General features: G+C 40.4%; 1 protein-coding gene across 1 annotated transcript; it reads right to left on the bottom strand.

Moving 5' to 3' along the window:
• Positions 1 to 6,726: 6,726 nt before the first annotated feature.
• On the bottom strand, positions 6,727 to 25,565 carry LOC124263281 (solute carrier family 13 member 2-like). The gene is made up of 12 exons (XM_046697870.1): positions 25,439 to 25,565; positions 23,997 to 24,162; positions 22,904 to 23,041; positions 22,284 to 22,412; positions 20,442 to 20,546; positions 19,833 to 19,937; positions 19,114 to 19,208; positions 16,817 to 16,959; positions 11,450 to 11,611; positions 10,722 to 10,859; positions 8,958 to 9,251; positions 6,727 to 6,816 (listed from the first exon to the last, which is right to left on the bottom strand). The coding sequence occupies exons 1-12, from the start codon at positions 25,563 to 25,565 to the stop codon at positions 6,727 to 6,729; spliced, it is 1,692 nt and encodes a 563-aa protein (XP_046553826.1).
• Positions 25,566 to 27,259: the final 1,694 nt, after the last annotated feature.

The raw sequence follows: 27,259 nt of genomic DNA, 5'->3' as shown, positions 1-27,259 counted from the left end.
AATTTTCTGAATTTTCTTCTTTCACCATTTCCAAAACCTCATGCCCAAAAACTTCCTCAGCAATAAAATGATTTAACACAATTTTCAAAATCTGAAATTTTCTCATAGCAGGTTTGGCCTCAAGTTTGAAATGTGAAGAAATTTGCAATAGATCTGATTTACGCAGTTGACTGACTGTCTCAGGGTCAGGGGACTTGAGAAATTTCTCAATGTCAAACACCATTTTGCTGGTTTCACAATTAACTTGTTGCAAAACTGCAGAAATTTGAAATAAATTTAACAAAAGGTCTCAAATGTCAAATGAATTCTATCCCAAACGAGCCCCCAATTTTGTTACGGTTAAATAATTGCCGTGACAAAAGGTTTAAGAATACCCCTTTGAACCTGCAAAATATAACACAGACAAGTCTAAAATATTCAATAATATATTGAACAAACAATGAGCAAGCTACAATGAATCACAATACAGATTTCTAGTACAATGCAGTTGAGTCACAAATCTAAAGTAATGGGTCACAAATATAAAATATTAACTCACCAGAGTCTTGCTATTTACAGTGATATTCTAATTGAAGGTAGTTTACAAAGAGAGCGGTCAGGCACGCATGGTCAGCATGGAATGTAGGTCAGACGATGTTGATGAACAGACGACGACGAACACAACTCCAGTGATATGATAAGTCCATGTGTTAGTCCGTGTGTCAGTCCTTGCCTCGCACCACACAACACCCAGCCTTTATATATACTTACACAGATTCTCGAACTTTCCAGCAAAGCATGGCTGTATCATTAAACACTTAGATCTTTCTTGAAACATGTTGAACATACGACACGACGTCAACACATAAACATCCGGTCAAGGGAGGTAACTCTGGGGCGCTATCATAAAGGCGTGCCGCTAAAATACTGTTGCCACTGAACATATATGACTCGAAATGTGACCCACAACCAACACTCAAAACTTTAAACATTGTGACTCATAATTATTATCACCTAACCAATGTTATTACAAATTACAAAATACACACTCTCGTAACAATATATTTTATAACTGTTAAGATGACATTTGCTTCAGTCGTCAGTTGGAACAGATACAAGGCTGACAGGGCCGTGAAGCCAAAGACAGTAGCGCAGGTAACAGCTTCACCAATGTCAACATGGTTCATTTTAATCTCATTCTTCTTGCAGGCCTGCGAGTGGTCGTGGTTGTTGACGGTGACGTCCTCGTTGTCCGAGGATAACCGAGACATGTTAGATGGGTAACAAGTCTGTACTGAATGCTGGCCATCGTAAGGCGATAATATTCTGCTGGAGGTTTTTTCTAAAACAATTTACGAGCCATGTGTGCTCTTGCGATGTCATCTTGACGCACAAAACGACGTCCATATCGGTATGCAAGTACTTCCACGTGTGCCTCCACGATTTTGTCACGGTCGTACTGCACAGTGACACGTCGGTGAATAGCATGTAATGGTCGTCTTCTAGTCACAGTGGTCCATTCCTACACTATTACTGAGCAACCCCGATTGTTCTGTTTAAGGTTGGATAGTGTATACCCACACGTATGTGTTTTAGCATCGAGGAACCAGTCCGTCGTGGGAATGTGTCTGGTATATATTCGTATAACTATGTTTGCAAGGGTTTCGGGGTCAGACGGTTGTAACCGTTCTCTGTAAAATAGAGAAACACATTTCTGACAGAGGTATTTGGTCCTGTCATGTGAACATTATTGTGTGGTTTTGGTTTTCATTGTAATTGCTTAACATTGGTTTTGTTCAGTAAGATCTGTTTTTAGACCTGGCTGGAAGCTTCTGGAGCAGCCGCAATAATCAGGTGTAGTTCCCCTCGGTCTGTAAGAATGTTCATGAAGGGTACTCTCTCCTTCTCCTTTTGAGCGAACGACCCTGTGAGCTGTTCCCTTTACAGATGACGCGTATATGAGTCTCATAGCCCAACCAAGGCACAATCATCCAAATGAGGCGCCGTTCATCATCATGCACGTGCTATTTCTGAAACGCGACCCTAAGCAGAGGAATATGAATATCTATTGAAAGATGCATTATTTACTTTTACAATAATTGAATAGTTTAATTGAACTTTTAACGAGTCATAGTTACTTTTTCCGTTAGTGTATTGACATCAGATCAGAAGATAACACCACTGAACACATCCGGGCACTGTTTGCATGTAACACAGGATAAGACCTGGATATGGAATCCTGGAAGGGACATTGTCGCGTTGTCGCCCTCTCAAATACAAACAAAATGAGGCAAAATTAACCAAAACGCCATTGACGCGACAACGCGACATTTCGCCCATTTGTCGCATTGTCGCGTGTCGCGTTTTAGTCAATTTTAGGCTTCTTTTTACATCTTAGATAGGGCGACACGCGACAACACGACATATTGTGACCTTGAAAATTGTCGCTATGTCGCGTGTCGCCTTTGGAGGAATAGAAAATATTATTCAAAACGCGACACGCGACAAATGGGCGAAATGTCGCGTTGTCGTGATGTCGCGTGTCGCGTGTCGCGTTTGGGTTTATTTGCCTCATTTTACTTGTTTTGAGAGGGCGACAATGCGACAACGCGACAACAATGTCCCTTCTCGGATTCCATACCTGGATCTGTCCAACGTAACTATTCAGCAGTGGAACCATTTGTTTTCACCACCCACAACGGTATACGGCGGGTGGCGCCAATACAGAAAGTCGAGGCGCCATGTTATCATGATAATTAGAGAATAATCTTGACTTATTAGCAACGAGGTCGGACTATCACTAAACAATACTGTACTCCAGAAAACACGCCGGTTGAGAGAGGCTGTCAAGGTGAAATGTCGAGGAAAGCTCTGTACATCTGCATACTGTACAATTAACCCTGTGTAATAGTGTACAGTGTACGTCATTAGCTTCAAAACTGCTTTCCCATGCCACAGTTTCAGGAATTTAACATCTTCCGTCCAGCTCGCCCCTAAACTGAAATAGGACTGTGTGTAGGAATACGACCAGCATCGATGAGGTGATTGTCCTACACATGTTATATTTTGGGATTATAATTTATCATTAAAATTACAGATTCTAGTACTTTTGTTGTGTTGAGTTCCATTCACGAGTTGAACACACACCTCCGAGTCAGGCACCCAATGAACCAGCACAGTCACGCATCAAACCCCAGGCAGCCACCGCGGCTTCCACAAATATCCAATAAAATCCCACAACTGGTAGTCTAGACCACATGCGTGCCCCCTGTGACAAGTGTACATTGGTACGTCTCCCACGGTTGAGAATCTGTAATCCCAAATATAATATGAGTTACATTTTTCCACTTTCTAATTGCACTGTGTATTCAGAGGTGACCGTCGTCGCCGACTATTGCGAGGTACGGTACTTTTTCCTACTACGAGATGAAGACTTTTTAAAGGACAGGGATAACAGAATCGGAACATTGCTGGAACATGCATGTCGAAGTAAAAGACTTTGATTTTAAAATATATTACTCGAAAGTTCTGATTTGATTTTGAATTTTCTGCATTATACCATGAACGTTTCCGTTTAACCTTACTGTGCATTGTATGTACAGTGAACTCTGTATAATCCGACATCTGAATTATTCGACAATCTGTGAATTCCGACATATTTTTGGGTCCCGGTAGCGTTCTTCTATATTATCATCATTTAAACATTGAATTATCCGACATCTGTACTTTCCTGAATTCCGACATCATTTTCTGGTCCCAATGACACTATTACTCTGTACAATCCGACATCCTCTCCCCATATTGGACTAAAATAGCCAATCAACCTGTCAATAGTCAGTTGACAACTAACATCCTGGTACTGGTAATCTCTTCGGTCCCAGCACTTGCTAATTAGGAGGTAATTAGCAGTGTGAGAACGCCTGTAACCTTTGTTTATACAAGCTGAGTGGCCAGTGTGAGGGACCTAGGTATATTTTGTCAAGCATAAGATAAAATGGGCTTTTTCATGTAAGTGTGAATATGGTGATAGTATTACATGTATGTATATTGTACTGAAGATAATAAATACAAATGATATATATGTACATGTAAATACAGATTTGTTATTCCTCCCTTTATTTACCAAGAAAATAGCTATTAAAGCATTAATTTCATGATATAATGTATGGTACTGTTTGAAAAGTATTCGAAGTAAGGAGACATTGAATTATCCGACGCTCTGTATTATCCGACATTTTTCCCAGTCCCAGTGAGTGTCGGATTATACAGAGTCCACTATACTTGTACCGAGGGCTCTTTTGATTACATCGCTCACAAAGTACGCTTGTCGGTCCCTTAAAACATACGCCGCCATATAAGCTGGAATATAGCTGACTGTGGCGTAAAACTCCACCTCACTCACACCCCTAAAACATTAACACACAAACACAATGAAAAACAGAAACACTCATTACAAAACAAAAACATGTTTTATTCAGTGGTACTTTGGAACTGATCATCGGGTGTTATTTGGCTCCCTAATCACGAATCGCTGATAGCGTCCATCAAACAAATAATATAAAAATACATTGAGTTAAGCCCACATACATGTGTGTACTGTATGAGGCTTTAAAGAACACACATAAAGGTATGTAGAAATATACCAATAACGAATGCCTGTGAATAAAGTAAATATATATTAGGGGTGTGAAGATGGCACACCACGATGAGACTAAATATTAATATCTTTCGACACGCATATATTATTACGCTGAACCGTATGAGCAATGTTACCCACAATCCACAGTATATTATACAGACAAAGACACATAAAAAAACATTGTGATAAATGAAAGATTCCAACATCGTTAATATTTCTGGTTGCATGTAAAAAATACGATCAATGTGTATATCATCATGTTAGTGTGTTCAACTGTTTGGTTGTAAAATGCTTGGTATTATAATCCTGGGCAATCATGAAACAGTTGTAGAAATATATTGCAACAGACAAGACATTGTAGCTCACCTTCATCTGTTTGTAAGTCCAGCTGAAGCTGTCGTATAAACAACGGGTTGTGAGCATGTAATTTCAACAGGTTTTGAATGACTAATAGATGCATATAAGTAGCTTTATTTCTATCAAGTTTCGTAATCATCATGATAAGCATTGCCAATTTGTCATCCTTTCCAACTTTTGAATCCATGCTTCAACACTCGGGGATATGATAGCATGTTGAGTTTTGAGTGAATTATGCCACACTCCTGCGTTATTAAAGTATATTTCTGTCAAGAAGTGATTCGTCCACTACAGTCAGGATACAAAGGAGACTAATTAGAATTCTGGTTCTAAATATTTAAATTTGTGATATCACGAGTGGGAAGAAGAATATCAAATTATCAAATTTATCTGTGAGGCAGTTTGGAATAGGGTCTTACTATTGTTGAATCGATCTGCTTTGAAATACATATTTGATATTCATGTGCCATACACAGTAGTTGTAACTGTAGAATTCTATGTAATTGTTAACAATCGGAATTATTTAGGCTGTTAAACTCAGTGCGTTGGTAGGATTGGCGTGAACCCATGAAGGGTGAAACAATCCACAAGTACTGCTGCATTGGAATGTACACCTTTGTAACTATTCACGGCCAAAGTTGCCGTTTGGTGCACTGTGGCAGGTAGAATTCAAGCTGTATGTAACATCCACGTGGAGAGTTGTGTTGTCAGGGTACAGTTGGGTTATTCTCGAATCTATGTAAAATGTTACATCCACGTGGAAGTTGTGTTGTCAAGTGTACAGTTGGGTTGTAATCTATGTAAATGTTACATCCACGTGGAAGTTGTGTTGTCATGAGGTGTACAGTTGGGGTTGTAATCTATGTAAATGTTACATCCACGTGGAGGTTGTGTTGTCAGAAGGGTACAGTTAGGTTTGTAATCTATGTAAATGTTACATCCACGTGGAAGTTGTGTTATCGAAGGGGTACAGTTGGCTTGTAATCTATGTAAATGTTACATCCACGTGGAGAGTTGTGTTGTCAAAATTAGCTACAAGTTGGAGTTTGTAATCTATGTAAATGTACTTACAAACACGTGGAGAGTTGTGTTGTCAGGGTGTACAGTTGAGTTGTAATCTATGTAAATGTTACAAACACGTGAGAGTTGTGTTATCAAGTGTTACAGTTGGGTTGTAATCTATGTAAATGTTACAAACACGTGTATGAGTTGTGTTGTCAGGTGTACAGTTGGGTTGTAATCTATGCTTAAAATGTTACAAACACGTGGAGAGTTGTGTTGTCAAAGTGTACAGTTGGGTTATGTAATCTATGTAAATGTTACAAAACACGTGGAAGAGTTGTGTTGTCAGGTGTACAGTTGGGTTGTAATCTATATAAATGTTACAAACACATGGACGCGTCGTAATCAGTATAGATGTAATATTCAAAGTGACAGAGTTGTCTTGCAGTCTGTATAGACGTGACCTCCACCGGAAAGTTAACGTTGTACTCTCTGTCGATGCTAACGGTCATGAGTAGAGTTGCGTTAACTTGTAATCTATTATGTAATTGCTTAATATTTACGGGCTATATATACTGATGTAACATTCACTGGTATTAGTAATCTATGTTGATATTACTGTCATGGATAGAGTTGCGTTGTAATCTCTGCAAAATGTAATATTTACGATGGTAGGATCTGCTTGGTAATCTAAGCTGGTGCTAACATTCACAAGAGTTGCGTTGAGTCTAAATGGTTCTGGGACAACATCAAAGTGGAAGATGGCGTTCCCTGATGTAGCCGTTGCTATGAGCAACAGAGGCACCGACAAGATGTTCAGGCATGAGTCCCGCTGACGCCTGAAAGTAGTAAAGAAAAGGTACAGTAAGAAGCACTGTCAATACTGGACGACTTGTTAACTCTACATCCCTCCATCAACGCGATGTTATAGTGACGCTTATGTATTCTGTGTTAGAACACGGGGATGTGCATAACTCACGACAGTGTATGGCGAAATTTGTGCGTAGTCTACTAGTGGGCAGAGTAGATGGCAAAGTCGAATTTTGGACTAACAGCTTAGTCTCTGAATATATATAATTTTGAAAATAAACCAACAATTCCGTTTAAACTGAAAAGAAGCCCCATTGCGAAGGAAAATCCTGAACCTGAGGGAAATCTAGACTTAGCTTCATTTACAGCTTTAGCATTGAAGAAGGAAAATAATGGGTTCGAGGACTGTGAGACAGGCCAGATGACTATTGGTCAGAGCACTCGCCAGGCCGTTGGATGATTGGTTTTACTATAAATAGCGCCTATGCGAAAAGTTGTTGTGTGTTCCCGGCTGATCATGGCAGGGTAGACTAACCACTAGTCTCTGATATGAGCATATTTTACAGATAAAACAGTTCATATTAAAACAATAAAAATGTAATGAAAGAAGCCCTTTCTTCATTTTCAAAGCTGTAAAATCTAAACTTGCCACATATTCTAGACTTGCATTACGTTCTTGGATATATTTGTTTTCGGGTTTTCACGACAGGCTAATGGCAAGGATCAATTGTTATTTACCAACATCATAGCAACCTGTAGACACTGGACTAGAGGTAGGTCGCAAGATGAAAGATCGGAGTACTACCACACCGTGGGATGCGCTACCTCCGATCCTTACTTAAGGCAGAACGCACAGAACCATGAATATCATGATTTCCAACACATAAGACATATTTGTGCTGAGACACAACATATGTTATATATGGGATTAGACTTTGTACGTAAAGTAAAGATTCCCATCCGGGATTCAAACCCACAGTCTCAAAGAGAGGCACCAATTCACCAGCACCAAATGAATAGACAAAAGAGACGGTATTATTCCAAACAGAACGTAAGCTGCATTTAATAATAATAATGTAGTTTTGTATAGCGCTAGATTCCATAAAAAAACTATATGCTCAAAGCGCAACACGGAATAGAATAAAATACATTATAAAAGACTGATATTAGAGAGAAAATGTCAACACTACTGAGTCTGTGTACTGATTGGGATTCAGGCATAGTAGATGGTGAAGAGGTGAGTTTTCAGCTGTAACTTAAAATTGTCAAAGGATTTGATTCCTCTCATTTCTAAGGGAAGGTCATTCCAGAGCATTGTTGCAGCAGTTCTGAATGCCCTTAGTCCATATCCCTTCAGTCTGTAAGGTGGGACTTTCAGAAGATGTTGGCTTCCAGAGTGAAGATTTCTTGCTGGCCGATGTTCACAAAGGAGCTTATTTAGGTATGGTGGAGCTGTGCCCTCGCGGCACCTGAATGTCAAGCACAGTATGTTATACTTGATCCTGGCTTCTACTGGAAGCCAGTGAAGGGCCTTGAGAACCGGAGTGATGTGACTCATCCTTGAAACACGTGTAACAATCCTGGCGGCGGTGTTCTGTATCAGTTGGAGTTTCTTCAATGAAGATTTGGATATACCCCAAAGGAGACTATTGCCAACATCTAGTCGCGATAGGACGAGTGATTGCATAATATTTTTTGTAGCATCACCAGTGAGGCAGATCCGAATTTGACCGATGGATCGCAGATGGAAGTAGACAGACCTGCATAGGTTGTTCACATGATCTTCCATGGTCAGATTTGAGTCAATTACAATGCCCAAGCTTTTGACACATGGCACGAAATCGATTTGTGAATGACAGATCGACAAACCAGTCTCTTCTATAGATTGTAGCTGTTGTTTTGTGCCTAGAAGAATGGCCTCTGTTTTCTCGGCATTCAGTTTGAGCATCCTGTTCGTCATCCATCTATGTATATCAGATGCACAGGCTGTGATGTCATTAAGAGCGGATGATGTCATGTCAGGTTTAAAAGTATTGAACATTTGGGTATCGTCTGCATAGGCGTGTTCATTGACGTCATGTTGTTGTACCACCCGATCAATGACGTCATGTTGTTGTACCACCCCATCAATGCTGTTGGTGTAGAGAACAAAAAGTACTGGTCCCAATACCGACACTTGTTGAACACCGCAGGTCAGGGATACTGCACTTGACTTGTGGTCACCGATGACAACTGACTGGTATCTCCCTGATAGATGAGATGAAAACAGGCTTAAAGCTGTACCTCCTAGCCTTATTTCCTGGGCAAGCACTTGCAGCAACATGTCGTGATCAACAGTGTCAAATGCCGCTGATAAATCAAGGAGGACCAGGGCTCCAACTTTACCTTTGTCAATGCCAGATCTGAAGATATCAACCACACTGAGGACTGCTGTCTCTGTACTGTGGTTCACTCTGTAAGCCGACTGGAATTCATTCAGAAAAGCATTGGCGTCAAGATGAGACTTCAGCCTGATGTTCACTGCTCGTTCAATAATCTTGGAGATGAATGTGATGTTGACACTGGCCTGTAATTCTTCAGTTTCTCAGGGTCACGGTTAGGTTTCTTTAAGAGTGGATGTATTACGACCTGTTTCAGATTATCCGGACAACACACCGGTAGCCAGACAGCAGTTTACTATAGCTGTGAATATGGGCAGTTGGACATCCAATATCTTCAGGTTGTTAGTACCGTATCAACAGAGCAACTAGTCGAGCAACACTACCTCCGATTCCGTGAATGGTTCCAGTGCAAGCAGAGGTTCGCAGTCAGGAGAAGGGGAAACACCAACAGAGTTAATACCTGTAAAACTGTCTCTTATAGTTTTAATTTTGCAATCAAAGTACTCACTGAAGGAATCCGCCAAGTCCTTCTTATGTTCTTGTCTAGGTAGCTTTGGATGCTGCTTTCTCCCCAAAAGAGTCTTCATATAATCATTAAATATCGAGCATTGCCACAGATTTCATGGATTTTCTTCTGACAGGATTCGGATTTCGCAGAACGCATAACCTTGTGGTGTTCATTGCGGGCACGCTTGAACATCTGTCAGTGTACCTCTAGGCGACTCTTACGCCATCTGCGTTCTGCAAGACGACACTGACGTTTGGACTTGCGAACCTGCTCGTCATACCAACCCGTCTCTCTCCTCTGCTTTGTTGACTTCGACACAAGCGGAGCATGTCTGTCCAACAAACAAGACAAGGTGCCACACAACAAGTCAGGCAGTCCATTGGCGTCAGTTGGTGTGTCGGGAAGAGAGATGAACTTGTCAGGTCAGACTTGAAAGCGTCCATATCAACTGCTTTGATATTTCGACACTTGAATACAGACATTTTGGGCTTCTTCTTACAAACATTCCAAGTCATAGTGATAAGGAAATGATCAGAGACTTGTAAAGCTTCAACTCTTATAGTAGTGACAAGATTACTGTTTTCTTGACTCACCACCCAGTCTAAGATGCAGAATTGGCATTTCACCACATCCTAAAAACCATTGTGTATTCACACCAGAGACACATCCACGAAATATGGGGTAACCTCGAAACACACTTACCATGTCAGACACCTTTACAAACCCACGGTATATGGGGTAACCTCGAAACACACTTACCATGTCAGGCACCTCTATTCATCCACGGTATACGGGGTAACTTCGAAACACACTTACCATGTCAGGCACCTTTATCCATCCACGGTATATGGGGTAACCTCGAAACACACTTACCATGTCAGGCACCTTTACCCATCCACGGTATATGGGGTGACCTCGAAACACACTTACCATGTCAGGCACCTTTACCAATCCACGGTATATGGGGTAACCTCGAAACACACTTACCATGTCAGGCACCTTTACCTCATCCACGGTATATGGGGTAACCGTGAAACACACTTACCATGTCAGACACCTTTATGTCACTATAGCCAAACACGATGGCGTTCCCTGGTGTAGCTGAAGGCAGCATGAAGGCGAAGGTGGTGGCAAGCGTTGCTGGGAACATGTAGAACAATGGGTTCACACCTGTCCCTATTGCCTGCAATACATGGAGAAGGTTTGATTGTATATTTTGTTGCATTTCTACTTGACGTTAAATAACACTGGAATAGGAAGAATATGTAAAGAATATTCGCTTATTAATCATTAAAAAGACAGATCAGACTAAATCATACGTTAAACTATGTGCATTCCTAACTATTTCCTTTTATGTTTAAGATGGACTGATGGATAAGTACCATGAAGAGTTGCAATGTATGTCGTCATCACAGCGTTCACATACCTGTGCGACTGCTACTAGTGTCTGTACAATGTATTTTCATTGCTAAAACGTTGATCAGAATTGGCATTTACAGAACAAAGAAATAACTGTGATACTCTTTCTCTCACGTTATTTCAAATTCCTCAAACTTGTGTTTGAAGTAATTGTTTTCAAGGTACATTCGCCCTGTTTTTTATTCTTCAGCAATATTCCAGCTTACGGACCGATCCATGTCGTTTGGGTAACCTTACAGGTCAACATCTGATCGCTAAGTCTAACTACCCAATATATTATGTGGCCTCTTACAGTCCCTGCTTGAAACATGTTCTATTGCGGAATCTCCACATGGTGCCTGTTTTGGAACGTACCAGGTTGGCCAGAATTGGTAGGATGAGGTTGGCAGTGGCCCCATTACTGGTCACTTCTGTGGCAACAGTACATATGGAGCATATGACGAACAGCATCAGCCAAGGGTCCATTCCTCGGAAGGTCTCAAGCTGGGTTCCAATCCACAGCGATAGCCCAGATTCCTGTTAAACAGAAAGAGCCATTCTTTTACCAACAACCTTTCTCTAATGCACACAATATACACTAGACGCCAAAAGAAACGTTACCCTCATACCTTTATGAATCACTTCAAAACTATCAAAGATATGTTAGAAGGTTTTAGTTTACAAGAAAGCTTAACAACACAGCTTTATGCAAATCACGAAAAGAAATTCTCAAATGCATTCATATTGAGGTGAAATGCATCTTTTTCAGAAGAGTCAAATTGCTCTATATTCGTCCATGCCGCAATAAACCAATAACAGTGATTTTGATGTCCAAAAGGAACATCTAACATTATCTTTGTTAATATTTATGCTTGCAAAGTAAAACTTTTCCATTTTCTGCATACACATAGCAACACCAATCGCCAAAACGCAGCAATATTAAAGCAGTATTTACATTTTACATGTGGAATGATTCTATAGGGTATAAAGAGAGCCTAGAAGACATGATCTGATACATAAGTACGAGAAATAAGTCACGATTAACAGCTGAAGGGAGAGAAAGAATAATTGGGATGGTGCAGATGGGGTCGACATACAATATTGTTGCCAACGCCCTCGGATGCCACAGTATCAAGGTTATAGTAGTCCATGGGCTAATATCAATACGGAGCAGATTCACTGTCAATTTATACTTTCACCTTGGACATCAATACCAAGCAGATTCCCAGTTAACGTATAGTTCCATCTTAGACATCGATACATAGCAGATAGCCAGTTAATGTATAGTTTCACCTTGGACATCAATACGTAGCAGATTCCCTGTTTACGTATAGTTTCACCTTGGACAGCAATACGTAGCAGATTCCTAGTTAACGTATAGCTCCGTCCTGGACATCGATACATAGCAGATTGCCAGTTAATGTATAGTTCCATCTTGGACATCAATACGTAGCAGATTCCTAGTTAACGTATAGTTCCATCTTTGACATCAATACGGAGCAGATGTCCAGTTAACGTATTGTTCCATCTTGGACATCAATATGCAGCAGATTCCCAGTTAAAGTATAGTTTCACCTTGGACATCAATACGTGGCAGATTCCTAGTTAAAGTATAGTTCCTCTTTGGACTTCAATACGTTACAGATTCCCTGTCAACTTATAGTTCCATCTTGGCCATCAATACGTAGCAGATTCCTAGTTAACGTATAGTTCCTCCTTGGACATCAATACGGAGCAGATACCCTGTCAACTTATAGTTTCACCTTGGCCATCAATACCTAGCAGATTCCCAGTTAACGTATAGTTCCATCTTGGACATCAATACGGAGCAGATGTCCAGTTAACGTATTGTTCCATCTTGGACATCAACATGTAGCAGATTCCCTGTTAACGTATAGTTCATCCTTGGACATCAATACGTAGCAGATTCCCAGTTAACGTATAGTTTCACCTTGGACATCAATACGTAGCAGAATCCTTGTCAACTTATAGTTCCATCTTGGACATCAATATGCAGCAGATTCCCAGTCAAAGTATAGTTTCACTTTGGACATCAATACGTGGCAGATTCCCAGTTACTGTAAAGTTCCGCTTTGGACTTCAATACGTTGCAGATTCCCTGTCAACTTATAGTTCCATCTTGGCCATCAATACATAGCAGATTCCTAGTTAACGTATAGTTCCTCCTTGGACATCAATACGGACCAGATACCCTGTCAACTTATAGTTTCACCTTGGCCATCAATACGTAGCAGATTCCCAGTTAACGTATAGTTCCTCCTGGGACATCAATACGGAGCAGATACCCTGTCAACTTATAGTTTCACCTTGGACATCAATACGATGCAGATTCCCTGTCAACTTATAGTTCCACTTTGGACATCAATACGGAGCATATTCCCTGTCAGCATATAGTTTCACCTTGGACTTCAATACAGAGCAGATTCCCAGTTAAAGTATAGTTCCTCCTTGGACATCAATACGTAGGAGTTTCCCTGTCAACTTATAGTTTCACCTTGGACATCAATACGGAGCAGATTCCCTGTCAACTTATAGTTCCACCTTGGACATCAATACGTAGCAGATTCCCCGTTAACGTATAGTTTCACCTTGGACATCAATACGGAGCAGATTCCCAGTTAACGTATAGTTCCTTCTTGGACATCAATACGTTGCAGATTCCTTGTCAACTTATAGTTCATCTTGGACATGAATACGTAGCAGATTCCCAGTTGACGTATAGTTCCTCCTTGGACATCGTTGCAGATTCATAGCAGATTCCCAGTTCAACGTATAGTTCCATCTTGGACATCAATACGTAGCAGATTCTCTGTCAACTTATAGTTCCACCTTGGACATCGATACGGAGCAGATTCCCAGTTAACGTATAGTTCCATCTTGGACATCAATACCTAGCAGATTCCCAGTTAACGTATAGTTCCATCTTGGACATTAATACGTAGCAGATTCCCTGTCAACTTATAGTTCCATCTTGGACATCAATACGGAGCAGATTCCCTGTTAACGTATAGTTCCATCTTGGACATTAATACGTAGCAGATTCCCTGTCAACTTATAGTTCCATCTTGGACATCAATACGGAGCAGATTCCCTGTCAACATATAGTTCCATGTTGGACAGGTACTAGACGATGCAAATGTTTTCAAAATAATAGTTGATGTTACGTGATGGCTTTAAAGAAAATAGGAGCTGTTTATTCTAACATTTAATTTCGTAAGTTCTCAAACAACATGAATATTCAAGATGTAGTGGCAATCGGCGATTGCATTTCAGATTAAAGTTTGCAGTTACTACAAAGTCAATTGTTATATGCAATGTACCATAAATATAGTCGAAGTTGACGATGGTGGTGACAACAGTTGAGAAAGAGTAGTGAAAATTCGTGGTTTTCAAAATAATAGCATTTACTTATTATAATATTTGTAATTTTAATACAACATTAATATTCTCAGTGAAATGGCAGACGTGGAATGTACGTTGTTAACAGATGGTATAAATATCTAGAGAAGAAGACTTAATATATAGTCCCGTTTGTTATATGAAGTGAAGTAAACTACACATTGAGACTGGCAGTGACGGCAAAAGTTGCTAATCATTCATAGGCGGATCCACGAATTATCAAAGCTTATCACTTGTGAAATGTTCATCGCTATGGGATGCACATGACGTGGTATTTTAAGGAGTAGTTTCATTGTTGACCGCAAGTATGTGTTTGACACTATCTTTACTATGTCTCTGGTATCATACCGCTGCTTAAAACAGCTCATCTAGGTCGGATGTCATATGTTACTTGGGGTTACAACTTGTGTCACATCTCATGTACTGCGTTTTGAACAAAGGACACTTTGCAGTCATTTCTGCCATTACTACACAATATATAATATGCACACTTTGCTAAGGATCAAATTGTGGATTCAACAGAAAACTATGATGTGGGGTCAAATTGGATTTAAATATCTTAGCTTATTGTAATAATGGATCCTAGGTTTTAGTGTGTCATTTCATCTTGAGGATCCCATACCTGCTATTGACAGGTGTGGTGTACTTGCCAATGGCTCGTTCCATGATTTGCAAAATGGTTGATTGGTGCCATCAAAACCATTTTTATGGTTCCTCATCTATCAAGTGCATAAGGTTAGAATGAAGTGACTGTTTGCTTAAAGAGGGGTTAACATATATTTTAGCCAGTTTTAAATGGATACAATTTCAAATTATGAATCTACGTTTAAGTAATGTTGTGAATTCTTGTGATCCTTAGCAAAGTGTGAGTAGTATATATGCGCCAAGTGTTTTCTATAAAATACCAAGGATTTATTCACGCTATACACATCTGCCCTTGGACATCTAATCTCTATGATGAATGCGGGTCATCACTGTTACGCTAATGGTACTCAGTTGATGAAGACATTCTTTCCAAAGGATTCTCAGTCTGCAGTTGATCAGATGATGATTTGAACAAACAAGATTCAGTGTTGGAAGGATGTTAACATTCTGAAACTCAACACTGATAAAACAGAAGCCATGTTAGTCGGGACTTGGAAGAACAGGGAGACAGCAGATATATCAACACTATGTGTTGGAGAATCTCATGTCCAGGTATCAGACTGTGTCAGGAAACTGGGCGTCCTTCTCGACAGTGATCTCTCAATGGAGCATCATGTTAGTATGATCTGCACAGCATGCCATTTTAATCTGAGAAATATTGGCAGTATGAGACATCTCCTGACCACTAACGCCGCTAATATGCTGTAATAGTCTGCTCGTTGACATCTCACAGCAACAGTTCTCCAGACTACAGAAGATACAGAACATGGCGGCAAGGATTGTGTCATAACACCTGTGCTCATCCATTTACATTGGCTCCCCGTGTGAACGTGTGCAGTTCAAGGTATTGGTATTGGCATACCGATGCCACCATGGATCAGCCCCATCATATCTGGTCGAACTCTCACAAATGTATAAACCGCACAGACCCCTTCATTCAGCAGACCAGCATCTCTTCCACATTCCGATGACTAACGTGAAATGATATCGCCGAGCTTTCAACTATACTGCTGCAGTTCTGTGGAACAAATTCTCGACTGAATTCAAACAACTCGAAACACTCTCGTTTTTCAAGTCCCAGTGCCTTGTGTTTGTCGTCCCCATTGGCAGAGTTAAAATTGATATTGTAGTATATCTGTAGCGCTGTGAGCATGAATGTTATTTCGTAAAGGGTTCATCACTGGTGGCCAGAGGTCAGAACTGAACAACTGTCCAACATGACCTGAACCTCAGAAGATTCGGACTCAACCCTCAGCTTGGAAGGTTATGAGCACAGAATTCCGTGATTCGAAGACAGTTTTACGGGTCGACGACCAACCCATTCTACAACAACAGATCAGTATTAAGTCTGTTGACGGACATGAGCAAATAATCCACAACACGTGCAGATGGGTGTTGACACAAAGAGTTCTACTATTCATTCGGTCAGCAGGTCCAGTGTTGCACAGGAAGCTATGAATGAAGGTTGCGTAACCAGTTACCGCTTCCTTATCAATGACGGCCGACAACTCTAGGGCTGAAATGACTGATGGTCCTTTACTGTAGCTTGGTTCAATGCCCACCTGTCAACGTTTGACAGTAATCAGTTATTTTGACTTAACATTACACTCGAATTATTATGAACAAAGAAAGTACATCGTTGTTCGAGGTTTTTCTACAGAGACTTCAGTTCCTTACCTGACATGCTGTGGCCAGAGCGAATCCACCGCCAAGCAGAAACAGAATATTCCAGGGCATCTTCTCGTGGAGGAACTTCCAAGTCATCAGTGGTTCGAATGGAGCGTCTGCCTCAGCTCGTTCCTCCTCGGTCATCCCATAAACTGTTTTATCAGATAATCGACAATGTTATCGATGCGATAAACTAGTCTGATACACTTGGTTTACGCTTCAATAAATATGAAAAAGGTCACCAAGGAGGTTACCTATAAAAATAGAACGTCAGTGCAAACGAATATATAGTCTTGGCTACTAAATAGTCTTAGTGAGTGAGTGAGTATGGTTTTATGCCGCTTTTAGCAATATTCCAGCAATATCACGGCAGGGGACACCAGAATATGGCCTTCACACTTTGTACCCATGTGGGGAATCGAACCCGGGACTTTGGCCTGACGAGCGAACGCTTTGACCACTAGGCTACCCCACGGCCCCCTACATGGTGTTAAGCTCATCGATACAATGTCAGCTTTCTCAATGATTATTGAACCCTGCATACATAAACTGTCTCTTCCAGATCAGATCATCGTCTTTTTATTGATCATTTTATGATAGCCATTATATCTTAACGAGATTACCACCCCAGATTCTTTCCTTGTAATAAACATATATGATATGTTATGAATTAATATTAAGAATAATGCTCTCCAGAGGCTCTCATAATACAGTTGTTATTCCTGCTGCATGATACCCAGCTCGTGGGGGAATCCTTTGGAAAAACTCACGAACCAAGTGGCCTTATAGCATGCTGAGACATATTTTGCAAACATTTGATATGGACGTGTTCAGCCCAACGCTAGAGCGCCAATGTAGCAGACAGAAACTGGATTCGAACCATGGACCTTCTGGTCCGAGGTCGGAGGTAATGTGCACTTGACCAATAAAGATTAGCCCCGTCGGACATCAAGTAAATATGTCATCTGTGCTACACTTTCGGAATTGTTCATGGCACACTGAAAACTTTAGCTCATTCATCGTTCATACTTCACGAGGGCGGTGGGGTAGCCTTAATGGTTAAAGCGTTCGCTCTTCACGCCGAAGACTCGGGTTCGAATCCCCACATGGGTACAATGTGTGAAGCCCATTTCTGGTGTCCCCCGCCGTGATGTTGCTGGAATATTGCTAAAAGCGGCGTAAAACCAAAACTCAGTCAGTCAGTCATACTTCACGGCTCATATACACAAGGCTCCTCCACCTCTCGTTACCACATTCGGTGACTTAATGGTGTAGAGTGTATTGACCCTAGTCAGTATGTGTTAGTCAACTAATAAAATGTACCGACTGTGAGGTCAGTGAGCCTCACGGGATGTTAGAACAACGATAAAAGCACGACTATTGCCTGATATTGAGTAGAGGCGATAGCGACATGGTCATCATTTCATACATTGCCAAGCGGAAACATTATAATCTTCGCTAAGGTTGGACAACGAAGACCCCATCCCATGGTTATGGTCATCAAGGCCGACATAAATACAAAAATACAATCCTGGCATCAGAATGCACTAACACTGACATCAACAAATGAAAACATTAGTCTTTTTCACATAGGCTGTGTGTACTAAGGGGGGGTATTGTCCCGGAACTACAATACAACTCATATTGGACCATCATGGGCATATTCCTTCCCATGATAACAAGTCAATTGTATCGGCTTTATCGAACAGAAACATAAAGTAGTTCGGAAACAATTGTGTAAATAATCACAGATCACTAGCAGTATAACCTGTGGCAATATGGACAGCATCTGAAAGGTTTGCGATCATCATTTTCACAGTTTCACACCTCCTTCAGCAGGTGCTCAGTTATTTTATTTAAATGAATAAACTTAATGATCACTGTTCTTTGAATATTTGTCAGCTTTGTCTTTAAGAGTTAGACATGTGTACCCCAGACATATACAATGTACTGACGTACAAAAGAAAGTACACACCTTGTGTACTGAGACTATTCCCAAATAAACAAATATTTTGCTAGCAACGTTGTCATTGGTTACGATACGAAATCTCGTGTTCTTGCAACACGTACACAATGTTTGTAACTTGTAGTCACAGTCGAAACACTTTTCTTATTTTAACACTGTTTTTAAGAAAATATTTTACCAAATCGTCATGTGTGTACTTTCTTTTGTACGCCAGTTTATATCAGCAACATGGGTTCATTAGTTGTTTTGTCTCGACACGCACTGTTGACAATCAACAGGTCGTTCGTAACAGTAGCAAAGTGCTAAAGGCTACATAGATGGGCGTGGCTGGTGTATTTACCGTTACGTCTGCAACAAAACACACGTGGAATCCTTGAGGGCAACACAAACAGCAGGAATGACAGGAGAATAGCTGGAGTGGAGTCTCGAGTCATACTGAAACAAGGACAGATCAGTTATGTGTTGTATTTGACAAACGCAGGATCTGTGTGAGGAACATGTCATCGCGCTTAACAATATGATTTGAATAATGTTACACCATCAAAATAATCATACACAGATCGTGCAACGCCCATTATAGCCATACAGTCTTTTAAGACTTTGCTTGGTTTGAGCAATAGGAAAAGCATGAACACATGCAGATTTTGTAGATAAATACTTCCATGTTATTTACTGTGACGTTACAATGTGACATCTGTCATATGTGGTATTGACGTGAAGCCATATGTATAATTGTGAGTGAGTGAGTTGAGTTTTACGCCCCTTTTAGCAATATTCCAGCAGTATCACGGCTGGGAACACCAGAAATGGGCTTCACACATTGTACCCATGTGGGGAATCGAACTCGAATCTTCAGCGTGACGAGTGAACGCTTCAACCGCTAGGTGACCCGACCGCCCCGCATAATTGCGAAGGGACAAGAGATAGCCCAGAAATGTGTTATAGACAAAGACGACCTTGTTATCCTAAAAAGCTATATGCGTCTGTGTTACTCCAACTTAGTCCACATCAAGGTGTTTAAAATGTATTTATTGAGTATACAATTTCTATTGTGCTCACTTGTACTCGAATAGATCTCCCCATCCACCAACTCCACCAAGATCCCGTGTGAGCCAGAAAATGACGAGAAGAATGAAACACACACCGACACTACCTTGTCCGTACCTGTGGCAACAAAGGTATGTCATGAAACAAAGGTATGATACGAAACAAAGTTATGATATGAAACATAGGTACAAAGGTATGACCTGCAACAAAGGTATGACACGAAACAAAGGTATGATATGAAACAAACGTATGATACGAAACAAAATTATGATATGAAACAAAGGTACAAAGGTATGACACGAAACAAAGGTATGACACGAAACAAAGGTATGACATGAAACAAAGGTATGACACGAAACAAAGGTATGACATGAAACAAAGGTATGATACGAAACAAAGGTACGACATGAAACAAAGGTATGAATAGAAGGAACATTAAAGTTCATTATATCTTTCATGGTCTTAATGATCTTACACCGAACTGTCCTTGTATTCAAACTTCCTAAGTAGCAGATTTATGTAGAACTGTTTAGTCTACCGGTCATATAATTCCTTTGTCATCATGATAAAAATAATAGTTATTCAAGTAGCTAGAATACACGGCGTCTAGAGGAAACTCACGTAACCGATCCCAGTTTCTTGTACTCAATCTCCAGGAGACCTCTCACTTTCTTCGCCTGCAGTTTCCTGGTCTCGTTATCCTTATTCATGCATGAACAGATGTCCCTAAATCACGTCAACTAATCAGTCATGCGTTTCAGATTAATCAATAACATTATTCGCAAAGCTTTCAATATTGAGTTAATGATTGGTTGGTTTGTTTGTTGTTCATCGAGAAAATCCAGTGATCAACATCATGAGCATCGATCCAGGCATATGGGATACGATGACATGTATTGAATGAATGAATGCTTTGGCATTATTTTACACCGCGTTAGCAATGATACTACGGGGGGCACCAGAATGGGGCTTCAAACATTATATCAATGAGGGGAATCAAACCTGTATTCTTTAAGAGTGTACAGTTTGATCACTGATATGTGTTAATAGGGAATTATATCGCAGTAGGTATTCTAGGGGATTATATCGCAGTAGGTATTCTAGGGGATTATATCATAGTAGGTATTCTACGGGCTTATATCGCAGTAGGTCTTCTAGGAGATTATATCACAGTACTGACTGACTGAGTTTGGCTTTACGCCGCTTTTAGCAATATTCCAGCAACATCACGGCGGGGGACACCAGAAATGGGCTTCACACATTGTGCCCATGTGGGGATTCGAACCCGGGTCTTCGGCGTGACGAGCCAAATATATCACAGTAGGTGTTCTAGGGTATATATCGCAGTAGATGTTCTAGGGGATTATATCACAGTAGGTATTCTAGGGGATTATATCACAGTAAGTCTTCTAAGGGATTATATCACAGTAGGTATTCTAAGGTATAATATCACAGTAGGTATTCTAGGGGATCATATCACAGTAAGTTTTGTAGGGGATTATATCACAGTAGGTATTCTAGGGGATCATATCACCGTAGGTATCGTAGGGGATCATATCACAGTAGGAATCCTAGGGGATTATATCACAGTAGGTATTCTAGGGATTATATCACAGTAGGTATTCTAGGGATTATATCGCAGTAGGTATTCTAGGGGATTCTGGCACAGTGAGTATTCTAGGGGATTATATCACTGTAGGTATTCTAGGGGATTATATCACAGTAGGTATTGTAGGGGATTATAGCGCAGTAGGTATTCTAGGGCATTATATCGCAGTAGGTATTGTAGGGGATTATATCACAATAGGTATTCTAGGGGATTATATCACAGTAGGTATTCTAGGGGATTATATCGCAGTAGGTATTCTAGGGGATTCTGGCACAGTGAGTATTCTAGGGGATTATATCGCAGTAGGTATTCTAGGGGATTCTGGCACAGTGAGTATTCTAGGGGATTATATCGCAGTAGGTATTCTAGGGGATTCTGGCACAGTGAGTATTCTAGGGGATTATATCGCAGTAGGTATTCTAGGGGATTCTGGCACAGTGAGTATTCTAGGGGATTATATCACTGTAGGTATTCTAGGGGATTATATCACAGTAGGTATTGTAGGGGATTATAGCGCAGTAGGTATTCTAGGGCATTATATCGCAGTAGGTATTGTAGGGGATTATATCACAATAGGTATTCTGCATGGCGGATAGTTTTGAAATGTGCACACGAGGATGTATGAATACGCCAACTGGTTATATGAGAAAATGTTCTGAACAAATTTACAAGAAAATAGTAGGCAGATAAATGTACTTTGTAGTTTCTGAATGAAATACATAAATCTGTGGTGTTTTTTTGCATATATATCTATATCTATCTATCTTTATATCTGCGTGCGTGCGTGCGTGCGTGTGTCCGAATCAGGTGTGGAAACGACGATGGTGATCCCTGATTACAGAAGTTGCTCCTACCTGCATCTTAGGAAGATCATGTACAGCCAGCCCCAGCACACAAACAGGAGGACCACGGAGAGAGGTAGGCCATACGCCATCCATGTTGCAAAGTTGATGGGTGCTCCGAGACCACGGCTGTTGTACAGTCTGAAACATTGTGTGACGTGTTACTTAACGCGACGTTGACACCCACCGTGCACTTCTGTTAGTCAAGGCTTGGCCAGATTGGCAGCCCATGCCCGTGCCTTGCACGTCATTCAATGAGTGTGTCTCATAACTGAACTCGAAATATATTTCTTGTTACTTCGATTATTTTCTCGTTACTTCAAATGTCTTCCAAAACTTCATAGTTTCTGGTTGCTTCGAATATTTTCTCGTTACAATGATTACTTTCTTGTTTCTCGATAACTGAAGTTAACGGTAACCTTATAAAACAGATGTCTGTAATATAAGACAATTGGACTAGAAATTCGTCTTTAAAGCCATACAGGTAATACATGGAATTTGATAAGACGATGAAATTCAGAAATCAGGGAGACTTTGTAACCTTGGGTAAAAACATTACCCGTCTGACAGTTGTGGGAGGATGTGGAAAGATAAGAGGTGGAAATGTTGAAAACAGTCCTCACTCATCTGACAGTCCTTTCAACACCAGGTTCGCTGCACTTCCGGTGATACCTGCCACGCCCCCTGCCGTCGCACCATAGGCAATACACAGAGTCAAGGCTTTCTTTATACGAATAAATTCCGGATTTTTCGAGACGTCGATTTCATTTCTGAAAAGAGTAAAACATATAATGTACGGGGCGGTGGGGTAGCCTAGTGGTTAAAGCGTTCGCTCGTCACGGCGTAGACCCGGGTTGGATTCCCGGGGTATATTGTGTGAAGCCCAATTCTGGTGCCCCCTCCGAGGTATTTGTTGAATATTGACAAAAGCGGCATAAGACTATACTCACTCACTCACTTATAAGTATACACTGTATATTGGAGAAACGTGGTCTTGCTGAATAAAAAAAGACACTATTAGAAAAGTTTGTGATATCTGTTAACGTTATATTATAAGGTGGTTGTAGATATTAAAATCCCTACATACTATATGATGTTGTTTTTTTGTTTAACGACGCACTCAGCAATATTCCGGCTATATGGCGGCGGTCTGTACCAGACAATCTGGGCCAGACAATCCAGTGATCAACATTATGAGCATCGATTACGCAATTAAGGCACGATGACACGTGTCAACCAAGTCAGCGAGCCTGAACACCCGATCGCCTTTTACGACAAGCATGGGTTGCTGACGTCCAATTCTACTCCGGAACTTCACGAGTACACCCTGTAGTTACTATCTGATACACTCTTAGCGTTGACTGTAAGTCTGGTGTCTCATGATGCAATCATCAATATTTCACCTATACACCTCGGTCTGGACCTGACAAATGTCTGCAGTTAGGACACGATGACTCGTATCAAATAAATCAGCGAGCTTCCCAAGACAAGCATGTATTAACGAAGACCAAGGATATTAACGCCTAAAATATCAGTCAAGGCTTTTTTATTTACGGACCGCCGCCAAAGTACTGCGTGTTGAGTAAAATGTAGCAAAAACAAAAGTTTAAAAGCTCTAAGATATTATTGATGTTAACATAGCTGTTAAACATACAAGCCATGATCAGTAACTGTCTTTACTTATTTTCGCCCATAATATTTCACTGTTCCTAAGACTAATCTTACATTTCCTCTATATTTTCCGGCTTTTCTTTCAGCTGCCCTTCATCTGTAGTTTTCTGGATGTTTCCTTTTTCGGGTTCCTTGGTATCTGTATCAATTTCCACTGACGTATGTTCACCCCGAACCTCTGTGCCATTTGCATTCATTTCTATCACTGTAGGAAGAGCACCTGACAAAGACATATTACAAGTCATATACAATGTAATAAGGCTTCACTGAGTAGTACATGTTTAACATAATTATCACAGAGTAAGCAAGTACATAAAATTTGTAGTTTCCGTCAGCTACAGACCTGATCAAAAGATGAATATCATCTCTTCTGCCGACATATGTCTAGTTTCCGTCAGTAACAGACCTGATCAAGAGATGAATACATCTCTTCTGCCGACATATGTCTAGTTTCCGTCAGCTACAGACCTGATCAAGAGATGAATACCATCTCTTCTGCCGACATATGTCTAGTTTCCGTCAGCTACAGACCTGATCAAGAGATGAATACCATCTGTTCTGCCGACATATGTCTAGTTTCCGTCAGCTACAGACCTGATCAAAAGATGAATACCATCTGTTCTGCCGACATATGTCTAGTTTCCGTCAGCTACAGACCTGATCAAGAGATGAATACCATCTCTTCTGCCGACATATGTCTAGTTTCCGTCAGCTACAGACCTGATCAAGAGATGAATACCATTTGTTCTACCGACATATGTCTAGTTTCCGTCAGCTACAGATCTGATCAAGAGATGAATACCATCTGTTCTGCCGACATATGTCTAGTTTCCGTCAGCTACAGACCTGATCAAGAGATGAATACCATCTCTTCTGCCGACATATGTCTAGTTTCCGTCAGCTACAGACCTGATCAAAAGATGATTATCATCTGTTCTGCCGACATATGTCTAGTTTCCGTCAGCTACAGACCTGATCAAAAGATGACTATCATCTGTTCTGCCGACATATGTCTAGTTTCCGTCAGCTACAGACCTGATCAAGAGATGAATACCATCTCTTCTGCCGACATATGTCTAGTTTCCGTCAGCTACAGACCTGATCAAGAGATGAATACCATCTGTTCTGCCGACATATGTCTAGTTTCCGTCAGCTACAGACCTGATCAAGAGATGAATACCATCTCTTCTGCCGACATATGTCTAGTTTCCGTCAGCTACAGACCTGATCAAGAGATGAATATCATCTCTTCTGCCGACATATGTCTAGTTTCCGTCAGCTACAGACCTGATCAAGAGATGACTATCATCTCTTCTGCCGACATATGTCTAGTTTCCGTCAGCTACAGACCTGATCAAGAGATGAATACCATCTCTTCTGCCGACATATGTCTAGTTTCCGTCAGTAACAGACCTGATCAGGAGATGAATACCATCTGTTCTGCCGACATATGTCTAGTTTCCGTCAGTAACAGACGTGATCAGGAAACCACCTACCATCCTTCTCTGGTGATACCCATCTTGTTTCCTTCAGCTGTTGAATGATGGCATAAGCGATCGGGTACATCATGGCCGTAGCTGCAGCATTGGTGATCCAGATCGACAAGAACCAAGTTGATATCATCAGCCCAAGCATCAACCTTTAAAGAATGTGAAGAATTTGGAATTTTTATTGTTAATTATATCCTTAGACATTTTTCAATATGTAACAAAGCGTAACATAAATCCATAAAATTGTACCTCATCTTTCAGATGTTTCACATGGTCAAATGCAGGTTGATGTCAGGTCTCGTTAGGGTTGGGTATTGCCAAAATGTTCGTATTGCGATACATTGTGATATGTGTTGGCTTATTGCAATATGTATAGCAATGTATTGTGAAAGTGTAACAAATGGTCAAAGGTAATGAAATTATTGTTTCCTTCCGCTTGAAATGATGCCACCATGACTCAGGTGTGATTGTACAAGGGATCAGTTGAAAATGTTTCCAAATTGCAGACTTCGCTCTAAAGGTTGGAACTGGAGAAAGCGTCTGCAGCCGCGTAGGCCATTTTGGTTTGTTCATCAATACAACGAGAGCCGGTACCAATTTATTTTTTTATTTATATGGTTTAAAAGTCATGCAATGCAATTATATGGCCAATAAGCATTCTCAAAACTATTAATGTATAATGATATAAAGGAAATGTTAAAAATGTTATTAATATATTTGACTACATCACGAAAATTACCGATCATGATCCCGGAAATTGCCGGTCGTATCGGGTGAACTGGTTCGCGAAAAGTGTACCGCAATATATCGTATTGTGAAGTTCGAATTGCAATATACCGGTTAACCAGTGATATCCCCCACCCCTAGTTCTGATACTGAAATATTTCTGTGTGTAAAAACAAGTAAAAATGTTCACATCATATGCAACGATGAACGTAGATGTATCAGTTCAAATGAGTTTTTGCGATACACAAACATTACATATGCTATAATGCTGTGAAGGTAATTTTGAAAATGTTATTAGAATCTCTTTCGAATTTCAATTATCACTAGTTCCAATAATCATGTCAAGTGTCATCTGATTTCTGGATGAAGAGATACTTTTTTGGTACTTCCATTTTCATGTTCCAATTTCCATTACAGCCGTTTCATATTTTTCCAGTTGAAAGTATTTTAAGTGTACAGTGAATAGTGTTGATGTAAATACATAGTGTGTACATTACCTCCATATATATTATATATTACTGACTGACTGAGTTGAGTTTTACGCCGCTTTTAGCAATATTCCAGCAATATCACGGCGGGGGGACACCAGAAATGGGCTTAACACATTGTGCGCATGTGGGGAATCGAACCCGGGTCTTCGGCGTGACGAGCCAACGCTTTAACCACTAGGCTACCCCACCACCCATATTATATATTACATATACATACAAAGTACATATACAGTCAGTCAGTTATAGCATTTCTAAAGGTAAATGGAAGGATGACCAGAAAGAATGAAAACTTGCATACTTATGATTTGAAAACGCAATGAATTTTGAAATTTCATAATATTTCACTTCATTGTATTTCTTTTTGAAACCATATATAATTTGGTTTCACTGCCATCTTATTACATGTATACAACCTATTTGATTGTTATTATCACCACATTAAGCTGATTATTATGCTTACCTTTAAATCCAAATAAAATATACTCTTCACCTAAATGAATTTTACTTTCTGTGTATCCTTCAATCCTTTCAGTAAATTTTGTCCAAATATCCACTGACAATTACAAAAAACATGTGCAATAGTTTGGATCGTTACACAGTAAACATGCTG

Source organism: Haliotis rubra, unplaced genomic scaffold, assembly GCF_003918875.1.
Source record: "Haliotis rubra isolate DU_JTF1 unplaced genomic scaffold, ASM391887v1 Scf877, whole genome shotgun sequence".
NCBI classification, from domain to species: domain Eukaryota; kingdom Metazoa; phylum Mollusca; class Gastropoda; order Lepetellida; family Haliotidae; genus Haliotis; species Haliotis rubra.
Note: the sequence above shows the minus strand (reverse complement) of the source record. Positions and strands in the feature narration are given on the sequence as shown.

Coding starts and splice junctions, on each gene's coding strand:
- LOC124263281 (XM_046697870.1), bottom strand. CDS start 25,565: ATGATATCAACTTGGTTCTTGTCGATCTGGATCACCAATGCTGCAGCT. Junction 20,547..22,283: donor ATGATCTTCCTAAGATGCAG/GTAGGAGCAACT, acceptor GACGTGATTTAG/GGACATCTGTTCATGCATGA. Junction 11,612..16,816: donor CTCTGGCCACAGCATGTCAG/GTAAGGAACTGA, acceptor TCTGTTTAACAG/GAATCTGGGCTATCGCTGTG.